Raw genomic sequence first — 13254 nt, forward strand, 5'->3', positions numbered from 1 at the left:
ACAAATGTACGCCCGGAATCGGGAGGGCAAGACTTAAGCTGGTGGTCAGATGACCCTCTTCTGACCACCACCAAAGATTCTCGAGGTAGGAATCGACCCAGATTATCACTGCGTTCTCTTCCCGAAAGTCCCAGTGATTCCTGAGATGTACCTGCAGAGAACACATCCAGAGACGAGAGTCTGGAACTTGAAGGGACACAGATGAAATCTTTCCCAGAAGACTTCTCCATTCTTTTGCAAGTTGCACTTTGTCTGAGAGGAAGAGCTCGACTTGTCTCATAATCGACCGCACTTGTTCCCAAGTTGGGAAAGCCTTCAAAAGAGGCGTCTGAATCTCCATGCTGAAATAGGTAAGTCTGAGAAGGGGACAGGAAACTCTTCGTCGTGTTGATACAAAATCCAATGTCTCGCAGAGCTTTAGAAGGAAGTTCCTTGCTCTTAGAGCCTCCTCCCTGGAAGAGGCTTGGATTAGTCAATCGTCCAGGTACCTCCTCTTGCAGAAGCCCTGACGAAGCATGATAGCAGAAACAGGAGTCATCACCCTTGTGAACACCTGAGGTGCTGTGGTTAATCTGAAACAGAGGACTTTGAACTGGAAGGTTCCCAGTGGACCCGAGAAATGAAGGAATCTCCGAGATTCCGTATGAATTGGAACTTAAAGATATGCATCCTTGAGGTCCACTGAAGTGGGGGGGGGGAGCTAGTTCTAACGCTTCCTTGTCCCACAAGGAACGAATCTCCGTCGCCAAAGCTTTCCCCCTTATGGATGATGGGGAATACAGTAGACCCTTGACTCACGAACACAATCCGTTCCTAGACCTTGGTCGTGTTCCAAATTGTTCGTGACTCGGAGCTAATTTCCCCATAAGGTTTAATGGGATAATATTAATTGGTTCTCGACCCCTACGAACCAATATATATTATGTATATTTTGCCTTATTTTACACAGATAATGTAAAAGTCAGTGTAAAAAACCTTAATATATCTAATAATATAATTTAAAATGGTTAAACTACACTATAAAAACGTTTGTAAAGTGAACACTTACTATGACTGGCGAGACTTCTGGCTTGACGGACAAGAGAAGAGGTGGTGGGTGGGGAGGAGGTTATTGTGCGGAAGGAGACCCTCCCCCATCCAGGTTGGGGAGATCTCGTTCCGGAGATTCAACTCTTCTAGGTTTTTTTGGTGAACGTTTAATCACAAACTTATCCAATGTCTGTTGCCTTTTCCTTCCTTGCATAACTTTTCTGAAATGGCTCATTAAATTTTCATTGAGCATATTCACGATCCTGTTCGTAACAATTTTGTCCGGATGATACAATTCAAGGAAGCACTGGACATCATTCCACTTTTCCAATGCGGCTTTTATCACATCACTGCTGACATCTGTAACTTCCTCCCCAGCCTCCTCTTCGTCAGTTGATTGCTCCCGAGCAAGTTGCTCCTGCTGCTCTTTGTGGAGTTGAACAAGTTCGTCCGCAGTCAAATCTTCTGAATGTTCAGCGACCATTCTTCAACATCTTCGTCGTTGACTTGTAGACCCATACTGTTGCCCATGGACACAATTTCTTGCACAATCTCTGCATCGAAGCCCTCAAAGTCACGGACAGTTACGCACTGGGGCCAAAGTTTCCGCCACGCAGAATTTAATGTGCGGTACGTAACTTCAGTCCATGCGTTATCAATGAGGGTTATGCAGTGAAAAACATTAAAGTGCTTCTTCCAAAATTCTTTAAGGTTAATTTGTCTCTTCAGTTACACGGAAGCATCTGGAGAAGAGCGCCTTCGTATATAATTTCTTAAAATTGCTAATGACTTGTTGGTCCATGGGCTGGAGAACAGAGGTCGTGTTGGGTGGAAGGAACTTGAACTGAATGAAGTCATGTTCACTGCAGTCAGCCCAAGTACGAAGGGAATGGTGTGCCGGGCATTATCCATGATCAGAAGGCACCGCAGGGGTAGCTTGTTCTCTGTTAGGTACTGACTCACGGTCGGCGCAAACACTTCATCAATCCACTCCATAAACAAGTTCCGTGTCACCCATGCTTTTGTATTGGCCCTCCACATTACAGGCAGTCTGGCCTTATTTACGTTGTGCTGCTTAAAGGCACGCTGGATTTGAATGGTAGACAAGTAGCGGCTTTAGTTTCAAGTCGCCACTTGCGTTTGAGCATAACAAAAGCGTAAGCCTATCCTTCATTGGCTTGTGGCCTGGGAGCGCCTTCTCTTCTTGGGTGATAAATGTCCTGTTGGGCATCTTCTTCCAGAAGAGGCCCGTTTCATCACAATTGAAAATCTGTTGAGCGACGTATCCTTCGGCCTCCACGAACTCGGCAAACTCATCACAAAATGCCTCAGCAGCAGCCTTGTCTGCGCTAGCAGCCTCACCATGCCTAATTACAGAGTGAATTCCAGTTCTTTTCTTGAAGTTATCAAACCACCCTTTACTAGCCTTAAAATCATCTGGCGTGGCACTAGTAGAAGGAGTTTCCTTCAGCAAACTCTGATACACTTGCCGAGCTTTCTCGCAGATGATCGGCTCGTTTACACTATCACCTGCCATCTGTTTCTCATGTACCCACTTCAAAATTATTTTTTCTGCCTCTTCGAGGGTTTGCGATCTCATCTTGGTTAGTACTGTCACTCCCTTCGCAACATTTGCTTCTTTAATGGCATCCTTGTTTTTCAAAATTGTTGAAATTGTCGACTTGGCCATCTTGTACTCACTTGCGATATCGGTCACGCGAACCCACGTTCAAACTTTTCTATAATTTCTTTCTTTATTTCAATGGTTATCTTCCTCTGCACCCTCTTCTCACCTATCCCACTCTTCACTTTCTTACTTTCACCACCACTCTTCACTTTCTTAGGGCCCATTATGAAGAAAATCACAAGTTTTAGCGCAAAAAAATGCTAAGCGAATTGACGAACGTCTTGTACACAATGAGATGAGACAAAGAGCGATGCGTGGGTGATGCCGTGCGTGGGCGGCTGGAGGATGGCTGTTCCCATGGCAACTCAAACGCTCTCACGTGTGCTGGGCGATTTCGCGCATTTTTCAAATGTTTGTGTCTAAAAATTAGTTTGTGAAACAAAGTGAATTGTTATTTTCCAGAAATTTCCAGCATTTTTCAAATGTTCATGTCTCAAAATTAGTTCATGACCCAAACAGAATTTTTATTTTCCGCATTTTTTTTTGTTCGTATCTCAAAGTTAGTTCGTAGGTCAAGGGTGAAATTTTACCTATAATTTTGGTCGGGGATCGAGTTGTACGTGGGTCAATACGTTCGTGAGTCAAGGGTCTACTGTAGCTTGAAAGAAACTACTGGGGAATTGGATAGTGGAGGGGGCGAATGGAAAGGGATCTTGTACTCCACTCTCAAGACCTCCACCACCCAACTCTCTGCACCCCACTTCTCCCAGGTTGTTACGAAAGGGGACAAAACCTCCTACTGGTGTCAACGAGGGCGTGTCTCCTATCTCCGAAAACCCTTCTTGCTAGAAGAGGGTTTGGAGGAAGCAAACTAAGGTTTGGATGAAAACCTGACTTTCTTGGGAGACCTGGCCAGGGAAGATGAACCGGAGCGCTTACCTGGCGATGATGCACGTGCACCTTTAGGGGACCTAGTGCTCTGAGCAGCCACCTGAATAATGGCTTGTTGAGACTCGACTACTGACGTGGAGGAAACAAAATTCACCATGGATGATACATCCTCCTCCTTGAAGAGACTTTCACAGAGTGCCAGCGGAGCCCTAGACAAAACTCGCTTGTGAATATCTGGGAAATGAGGTGGGAGATGGCCCAGGTAAAGGTCCCTCCTCTTCTTGCCAACAAAAGTAGTACAACCAGCTGAAACGTTCGCTTGATGAGCTAAACCCATTGACACCGACATGATGAGGTTATTGAACAAAACAGGATCAGAAGGAGTATACCTGTCCCGTTTTAAGAAACCCATGAAGCCCGGGAGCATCCACATAGTACGTATGCGACAAAGCTTCGGACTGATTCCTAAAGGTGTCTTCAAGTAGGGCTGCTTCTCTCACCGAAATACCAACAAGTCTGTTACCTGCAGGGACCTTTGGGAAGGTAAGGAGCGCCTCCAACGATTCGTTCAGAGGTGCTCTGAAACCCGAAGAAGGGTTACCCGCTATGCCATACAATGGCTTATGACTGGGAATATAGCCAAGTCCTGCCTACCCACCCCCACTACGGCAGCTAACCGAGAGTCTGCCTCCCTCAGGGCTTGTTCTACATGCCCAAACCAAGGCAACTTGCATGATGGATGCAAAATCAGCAGTTTGGTTGAGAAAAGTTCCTCAAACATACCTTGACTAGGTGTAAAGGGTTCCTCATCAACTTACGACTGAGGAAACAGAAGGTGAATGAGGTTTATCATTCTTCAATACTCGCTGTCTACTGTCATCGGACAGCCTGATAACAGAGGAGAAGGGCCTTCGTCCTCGACAGAAAATTCTCTTTCTCCATCATTAAAATACACCTGAGTGGAAGAAGAAGCAGAGGCAAGGCCGACTCCCGGAATACCATCCTGACGAGACGGAGAACCTAACCTTCCCTGACCTACACCTAAGGACTGAACATCAGGAGAAATGAAAACAGGATTTGAGCCAACCACAAAGGGTAGCACAAAATCAGCACCTCTACCAAGAGATGCGGAAACTACTGACCGATTCAAGGCTTCTTGTGGAAGCAAAACACAGCTGGAGCTGCGCAGACCTAGCGCTTCACGACCCTTATTCAGCAACCTGGATTGAACTGAATTAATATCTAAGGGCAATCTTCCCTGAACATGTGAAGAAGCCATATGCCCTGTGCGAACGTCTACCGCCGCTGAACACGAAACATCCGAACGTAACCGTCCTTGCTGAGCAACCATCAGACCCGACAAAGTCCAGAAACCTGGAAGACCTGTTACCAAACCCAACACCGAATTAACACCAGTACCTAATTCCAGCGGAATATCTCCTACCTTAGGAAGGACGGACGGAGAAGGGAAAACAGAGGAAGATACACTGGGAACTACTCTCGATCCAGTGATTGCAGAAGTGGGACAGGTAACTGCCCCGAAACCAGGGGAAGAGAAACTGATGAACCCGGGGATATAGAAGGGTTAGAAGCCAACCTTTTAAGGGAAAGAAAATAAATTGAATCTTTACCACCTTGAAAATCTAGATACATATTGTTACAGAATTCAGGGAAACTCTTAAGAACATGGTCTCGAATATTACTGAAATCCAAAAGAAAACACTGCCTAACCAAAGATCTATAACCCTGTGAAAGGCCTAAGAGATCACCATTATAGTCCGCTAAATTGAACTGAGCAATGCTTGAGGAACCCTCAAAGGGCAAAGGTTCTGAAGTATTTCCAGACGGAAAGAGAACCTTTGAAGAGGAGGGGGCATTCAGAGTATCTACCGCAGACAGAACCGAGTCAAAACTCCCTGGAGGAGGAAGGCCAGATTTTACTTTCGGCGCTGTATTGGCCAATGGGGATCCTAACCTAGCAGGACTAAATAAAGGATCTGAAGGCAACTGGCCTTGGAACTGTGCCTCGCCTAGCTGATCCCTAACACTCTTACTTGTCTGCATCATTCCTATTTCTGATTTCACTTTCAGAGGAATAAGGGAATTCTGCTGCAGACACTGCCTGCTCCTTGCCAGGGGAACGGTAGTTCCTACCCTTTGGGTTTTGGATCTCCATGACCCCCCGGCACCCGCCAGGGCTGGTTCCGGAACAGGCAGGGGAGCTGGAAGAGAGCAGTTAGTAAATTGTTCCCTATTGCAAACTTTCATCTCGTCCTCCAACTTTGACATAAGTATAGTAAATAAACCAGACATACTCGATGTCAACTTATCCTCTAACTTCTTATACAGGACTGACTAAATCACTAGCTTCCTCTACTTTAGGTTTAGTCCCTGAAGCTACCCTACCTTTATTCTTTGAAACAAGAGCTTTCCTATATTTAATATGAGCCTGCAACTGATCCGTAAACCAGTCCTTACACTTGTCACATCTACGACCTATATTGCATTGAATTTTCCTACATGAAATACACAAGGAATGTTGATTGTGTTTGAGTGTACTCATCCTCCATTTGCAGGCGGTACAGGAGCGATGAGTTGCTGCATCTTTGCTGTGATGGTCTGGAGGAGTCTTAGCCAGGGAGGATCCTTTGCAGTTGAGTCCATTTTATGGTCTAAGTCCATTATTATCAATGAAGCAGAGAAAAGCCAAGGTAAAATCCAAAACAAGCTAAAGGCGTCAACTATCTTATCCAATAACGCAGTAGGGGGTCGGGTTGTGACCAAAGGTTCGCATGCTGCAAGAAACGTCTTGACAGGCGAGCGAACAAAAAGCGATTGATGTGAGTAGTCACTGTCGGCCGGTGACAGCACCGCCAACCGTGGACAGATGAATCGGTAACAATGTTTACCTGCAGCATTGGTAGTGCTGGCAGTTAAAATTTTACCTAAGTCACCATTGGTAGCGCTGGCAGCTAAAATTTTACCTAAGTGTTGGTAATTTTTGTGGGGTGTTGTAGGGGCTGGTCAGGTGACCAGGGCTACTTCAGGTGTTCAGGTGGTGTATTGCAATATGTATGTCCAATTTAACAGATTGATTCAGCTGAAAGTTTATTCTCTCTGTGTTTACAGATTTTCCATGTGAGGATGTCCAGTCTTCAGAAAGTCCATCATGTAGTATGCCTCCTGCATCTCTAGCATCTGCTAACTACATGACTTCAAGGAAGCGGAATTTGATCACTTCTAAACAACGCCTCAAAATACAGGTGCACATAATGAAAAAGAGTTGGATATGGTGTCCAATATTTCTGATGATTTTAAGATGCATAAAGCAGGAAGATTGCAAAAATAAAAAAAAAACTTTAAAAGCTCTGCTCTGACTTGACTGATGTTTTATCTGGGCCAATGCAAGTTACGATGGTGTTTTTATCCTTATTTTTTTGCTTTCTTTGTGATATTATTCCTGTTTTACACTTGATTTCTGAATGATATGTTTAAAAACATATTTGTATTTGTCAACAGTCACAGAAAAAAGTTTATTACGATCTAGTATGTGACTATGTAAGGTTAAAAAAACTTAAAGCACCCAAACATGTATTGTAACGAACAAAAACTTAACTTCACACCATCGTAAATGTTTAGTGCATCTAGGCCCAGTAAAAGGTAATTTGTTCATGAAACTTACCTGTCAGATATATATATAGCTGTATTTTCTGAAGTCCGACAGAATTTTAAAAACTTCCGACACACGCAGTGGTCGGTCGGGTGGTTAGTACCCATTCCCGCCGCTGGGAGGTGGGTATCAGGAACCATTCCCATTTTCTATTCATAATTTTTCTGTCGCCGGTGCTGAAAACACCTGTTTGTTCATGAAACTTACCTGTCAGATATATATATAGCTGTATTCTCTGAAGTCCGACAGAATTTCTAAAAACTTACGACACACGTAGTGGGAGTAGGGTGGTTAGTACCCATTCCCGCCGCTGGGAGGCGGGTATCAGGAACCATTCCCATTTTCTATCAGATTTCTTCTGTCGCCGGTGTTGTAAACATCTGTTTACAGCACCTCCGCCTCAGGATTTTGGAAAACTTTATTTGCTTGAGTATCCTCTTGACTTTTTGGTTATTTGTTATTGGATCGATAGCTTGGCATACGTGACTTTGGATTGTTTTTGATTTTGGCTTGGTTTTTTTCCTTAAATATGTCAGGTTCTAGTTCGGCTAGTGCCAGAGTGTGTATGAAATGACGAATGCAAGGTGAGGTTACCAAAAGCTTTGGTGGATCCTCACACAGTGTGTAAAGGTTGTAGGGGGCAAGTGTGTAGGTATGATTTTCGCTGCACGGAGTGTGAAAGTTTGAATGATGCTCAATGGAAGACTTATGAATCCTATGTAAATAAATTAGAGCGTGATAGGATCAGGAGGTCTTCCTCCAGGAGTAAATCGGGTAGTAGACAGGGTAATAATGTAACCCCTTCTAACCCTTCTTTAGATTTTGTGACTCCTAACCCCGTAGTGTTGCCTTCGGGCCCTCAAGTGGTGTCTGCGGAGGGTAATGCCCTTTCGCTTATTTTAGATTCTTTGAAAACTCTGGAATCTAAGGTTCTAGCCCTTGAAAACAGGGAAAGTGCTAAGTGTAGTGATAGTGCCCCCAGTGAAGTGGAGGGGGGCGTCAGATCGGCCCTATAGCGCCTCTAGGCTGGGACCTCTGCCGGACTCCCAGGACTCAGGGAGAGGTCATGTCGAAGGCCGAAGGAGGGTTACGGGGATCCCCCACCGATCTGACGTCCCTTCAGCAGTACCTGTTGACGCTTCCCAGGCTGCTAAGGAGCGTGCTCGAGCACGTGTCCTAAAGGATTGTTTCTCGTCTTCCGACGCGTCCTCCCCGCGCAAGGGGTGGGAATCTCGTTCGGATTCGCGACCGTTGAAGAGGACGTTTCAAGATCAGGACGCTTCACGTCATGCTTTGTCGGATTGGCATTCTTCTCCGGGAAGCGTTTCCTTTCCGCCCCCCCAGAAGAAGGCTAAGTCGTCTTCCGATGAAGACTTCTTTGAGCGCCCCTGTCGCTCTAGAGCTAAGGCGTGTCTGGGAGAAGGAAGAAAGGCGTCCCCTCGCCCCTCACCTTCTCGCAGGCATGGCTCTTCTCCTCGTATAGATCCTTCGCAGACGGAGGTGATCCTTGCTATGCAGCGACAACTGGATGCTTTACTTAAGCAGAAGGAAACGGTTTCGGGCCGTAAGAAGGATGATAGACTTCCGATCAAGAGATCAAGACAGTCTTATCCGCCTGCTCGTCTTTCGTCCCCGTTTCATGGTATTTCGGCGTCTAGACTTCGTTCTCCCCAGAGTTTGTCTAGAGGTGGAAGTAAACGTCAGGAGAGAGAGAGGTTTCTTCAGTCTGCCCTCTCTTCTCGACGTGAGGACGCTCGGCGTTCCGACATCGACGTTTCTGATGAAGAGGCTTTAGTTTCTGAAGGACGGAATTTGGAACGCACCGCTCCGCTTCGTCATGCTTGTGTTGACGTGCATCGGGACGCTCGTCAAGTGTCAGTTCCTGTATCTTCGCGGGACGATCGTAGAGACGCTTCGAGGGACGCTAGGAGGGACGCTCCGCTCATCGCTTCTTTGGACGCTTCGTTGGACGCTCACTTGGACGCTGATTTGGACGCTCACTGGACGCTCGGAGGACGCTAGGTTTGACGCTCCGATGGACGCTAATAGACATCGTCGTAAGAGCGTCTTGGACGCGAGTACGGAAGTTCGCTCTCGATCGGACGTTATTCCCGAGTCTTTAGATGACGCTACACGTCTTCCTTCTACTTCGCGGTCTACTCAAGTTGTGATTGCTGCTCCTGTATCGGCTAACGATTCTGTTAAGGATACGTTACCCTCTTCTTCTCGTCACCGGTCTGATAGGAGACTTGGAGTGAAAGGTCTTCTTCCTCTTTCTTCGGAGTTTAACTCGGGTAAGGAAGAAGGGGAATTGAGCTGTTCTTCGGAGGAGGTGGATGAAGAACAACCCTCGTCTTCGTCTTCTTCAGACTATCAAGTTTTGGCTCGGCTGCTCCGTGATTCTTTTGGAGATACCTTCCTTCCTGCTGCTCCGCCTTCTCCTCCTTCGCAGTTTTCGTCGTCGAAAGCTAAGAAGACACCAGGGTTTGTTAAGATGAAAACGTCTTTGTCTACCAAGAGGGCTTTCCGGAAAGTTAACACTTGGATGGAGACTAGGAAAGCTAAAGGAAGCACCACTTTCGCCCTGCCTCCGTCTAGGCTTAGCGGTAAGGCAGGGATGTGGTATGAAACCGGTGAGGAGTTAGGTTTGAAGGTTCCGACGTCAGCACAGGGAGATTTCGCCAGCGTTGTAGATGCTTCAAGAAGAGCTCTGTTAGCCTCAGCGAAGGTGTCGTGGATACGTCAGAGATGGATCATCTGTTGAAGGGTCTGTTTAGATCCTTAGAAGTATTTAACTTCTTAGACTGGTGTCTCGGAGTACTAGACAACCAGTCGCGTAAGCCAGATTCGATCAGCTTGGGGGAGCTGTCCAGTGTTTTGTCATGCATGGACAAGGCCGTCAGGGATGGCTCAGAGGAATTAGCATCTCATTTTTCAGCAGGCGTGTTGAAGAAGAGATCGCTGTATTGTAATTTTGCGGCTAAGTCTGTCTCTCCCGCACAGAAGACAGAACTTTTGTATGCGCCGTTCTCGAGTCATCTCTTCCCCAGGCTTTGGTGAAGATCTGGCAGTAAGTCTGCAGGAGAAAGCTACTCAAGACCTTTTGACGCAGTCGTCGAGACGTCCTGCTGTCCCTTCCACGTCTTCAGGAGTTCAGTCTTTTAAGAAGCAGAAGCCCTTTCGTGGAGGATCTTCAGCTAGATCTGTATCCCGAGGAAGAGGTCTTCCTAGAGGTAGAGCCCCGGCTAAGTCCAGGGGCAAGAAGTGAGAATGCGTGCCTTCAGTCACGGTAGGAGCCAGGCTTCAGTTGTTTGGAGGAGCCTGGAGAGAAAGAGAGGCAGACACCTGGTCTCTCAACATCATAGAGAAGGGGTACAAGATTCCGTTCGTAAAGCCTCCCCCTCTGACTTCCACTCCCAGGGACTTGTCCCCGTCGTATCCTCAAGAGAAGCAAAGGATTCTTTCGATCTGCTCGAGCAGATGCCTCGAGAAACGAGCAGTGGAACAGGTCTTAGACCTGGCTACGCCAGGATTTTACAACAGATTGTTTCTTGTTCGAAACACTCGGGAGGGTGGCGGCCAGTCTTGGACGTAATTCGTCTGAACCTCTATATAGAAAAGCAAAGTTCAAGATGGAGACACCTCAGTCAGTTCTAGGGGCCTTAAGACCGGGGGATTGGATGGTATCACTCGATCTTCAGGACGCATACTTTCACGTCCCGATACACCCCCAGTCTATGAAGTATCTTCGGTTCGTCCTGAAAGGAAAGGTGTTTCAGTTCAGGGCTCTTTGTTTCGGTCTGAGTACGGCCCCATTCGTGTTCACCATCTTAATGAAGAATGTGGCGAGGTGGCTCCATCTTTCCAACATCAGGATCTCGCTCTACCTGGACGACTGGCTCATACGAGCTTCTTTGCAGACCCGGTGCCTGAAGGACCTGAAAACGACTCTGGCTTTAGCTGCGTCCCTGGGACTTCTGGTGAACTTCGAAAAGTCACATCTGACCCCAACACAGTCCATCGTGTATCTGGGGATTCAGATGGATTCAGTGGCTTTTCGGGCTTTTCCGTCCCAGGAACGTCAGCAACAAGGCATAGAGAAAGTGTCAGCCTTTCTAGGGAAAGATTCATGCTCGGTGAGGGAATGGATGAGTCTGCTGGGGACCATTTCCTCGCTGGAGAAGTTTGTTTCCCTGGGGAGGCTACATCTCCGACCTCTTCAGTTCTTCCTGTCGGACAATTGGACAGAGAAGGACAACTTCGATATGATCCTAACCATCTCAGAAGAGGTGAAGAGCCATCTAAGATGGTGGCTCGATCCGTTAAAGCTCTCAGAGGGCATATCCCTCAAGCTTCGGAACCCCGACCTAGTGTTGTTCTCCGACGCGTCATCCACGGGGTGGGGAGCAACACTAGGGGGGGAGGAAGTGTCAGGCACCTGGAGAGGGGAACAGGTAGCCTGGCACATCAACTTCAAGGAGCTGGCAGCGATTCTATTAGCGCTCCAGTTCTTTCAGGACAAAGTCTCCCGTCGAGTGGTTCAAGTCAACTCGGACAATACCACAGCCCTGGCATACTTGAGGAAGCAAGGAGGCACTCACTCTCGCTCCCTGTTCGCTCTAGCGAAGGAAATTCTGATTTGGGCGAAAGCAAGAGAGATCACGATCTTGACAAGGTTCATTGCCGGAGTCGAGAACGTCAGGGCGGATCTCCTCAGTCGACAAGGTCAGTTGCTGCCGACAGAGTGGACCCTCAATCAAGACGTATGCCAGGAGCTGTGGAGTCTTTGGGGACGCCCCTTGGTGGACGTTTTTGCAACCGCAAGGACGACGAGACTCCCTCTTTACTGCTCCCCAGTTCTCGATCCGGGGGCAGTAGCAGTAGACGCCCTGTTATGGGATTGGACGGGGCCTAGACCTCTACGCATTTCCCCCCTTCAAGATTCTGGGGGAAGTAATGAGAAAGTTCACAGCTTCGGAGGGGACGAGGTTGACGTTAATCGCCCCCTTTTGGCCTGCAGCGATCTGGTTCACAGAGGTGATGTCCTACCTGGTGGATTTTCCGAGATCTCTCCCGTTAAAGAGAGATCTACTCAAACAGCCCCACTTCGAGAGGTACCACAAAAACCTCTCCGATCTGAGTGACTGCGTTCAGACTATCCAGAAGTTGGCCAGAGCGAGAGGTTTTTCGAAACCTGTGGCTAAAGCTATCGCCACCGCGAGAAGACCTTCGTCAATCGCGTTTACCAGTCGAAGTGGGCAGCTTTAGGAGCTGGTGTAGGAAGAAAGGAGTTTCCTCTACCACGACCTCTGTGAGCCAGATCGCCGACTTCCTTCTTTATCTCAGACGAGATTTAAAGCTCGCAGTGTCTACCATTAAAGGCTACAGAAGTGTCTTGTCTGTAGTTTTTCGACATAGAGGTCTTGACCTTGCTAATAATAAAGACCTTCATGATCTACTGAAATCGTTTGAGACCACCAAGGTACCGATGGCTAAGTTGCCTTCGTGGAATCTGGACGTGGTTCTCAAGTTTTTAACGTCAAGCCGCTTCGAACCTATTTACTCTGCCTCTTTGCGAGATTTGACGAAGAAGACTGTATTCCTAACTGCTCTGGCGACGGCGAAGAGAGTTAGCGAGATACAGGCGTTTAGTAAAACACGTCGGCTTCAAAGGGCATAATGCAATCTGCTCTTTGAGTATGTCATTCCTGGCTAAGAATGAGAACCCTTCCAACCCTTGGCCTAGGACGTTCGAAATAAAAGGTATGGCAGAAATCATTGGTCAAGAGCCAGAAAGAGTCCTGTGTCCTGTTAGGGCTCTTAAAGAATATCTTCGTAGGACAAGGAGTGTAGAGGTTCTGCGGAGAATTTATGGTGTTCGGTAAGAGGCCTAATATGCCCATGTCTAAGAATGCACTGGCATTCTTTTTGAGGAACACCATTAAGGGAGGCGCACGCTTTTTGTCAAGATAGTGACTTTAAGCTTTTAAAAGTTAACGCTCATGAAGTAAGAGCTATTTCGACTTCTATAGCATTT

At 47.1% G+C, this 13254-nt stretch overlaps 1 protein-coding gene across 10 annotated transcripts in view; it reads left to right on the top strand.

Moving 5' to 3' along the window:
• Positions 1–13254, top strand: part of LOC135195826 (uncharacterized) — a 131592-nt gene that overhangs the window by 55775 nt on the left and 62563 nt on the right. For all 10 annotated transcript variants that reach the window (XM_064222326.1, XM_064222322.1, XM_064222321.1 and 7 more), the window contains one exon: positions 6677–6810. Coding sequence is in view for 2 of the 10 variants with exons in the window: in XM_064222329.1 (XP_064078399.1) it covers positions 6677–6810 (134 nt within the window). In the remaining 8 variants the exon portion in view is untranslated. The remainder of the gene's footprint in view (positions 1–6676; positions 6811–13254) is intronic.

Source organism: Macrobrachium nipponense, chromosome 16 (assembly GCF_015104395.2).
Source record: "Macrobrachium nipponense isolate FS-2020 chromosome 16, ASM1510439v2, whole genome shotgun sequence".
NCBI lineage: Eukaryota > Metazoa > Arthropoda > Malacostraca > Decapoda > Palaemonidae > Macrobrachium > Macrobrachium nipponense.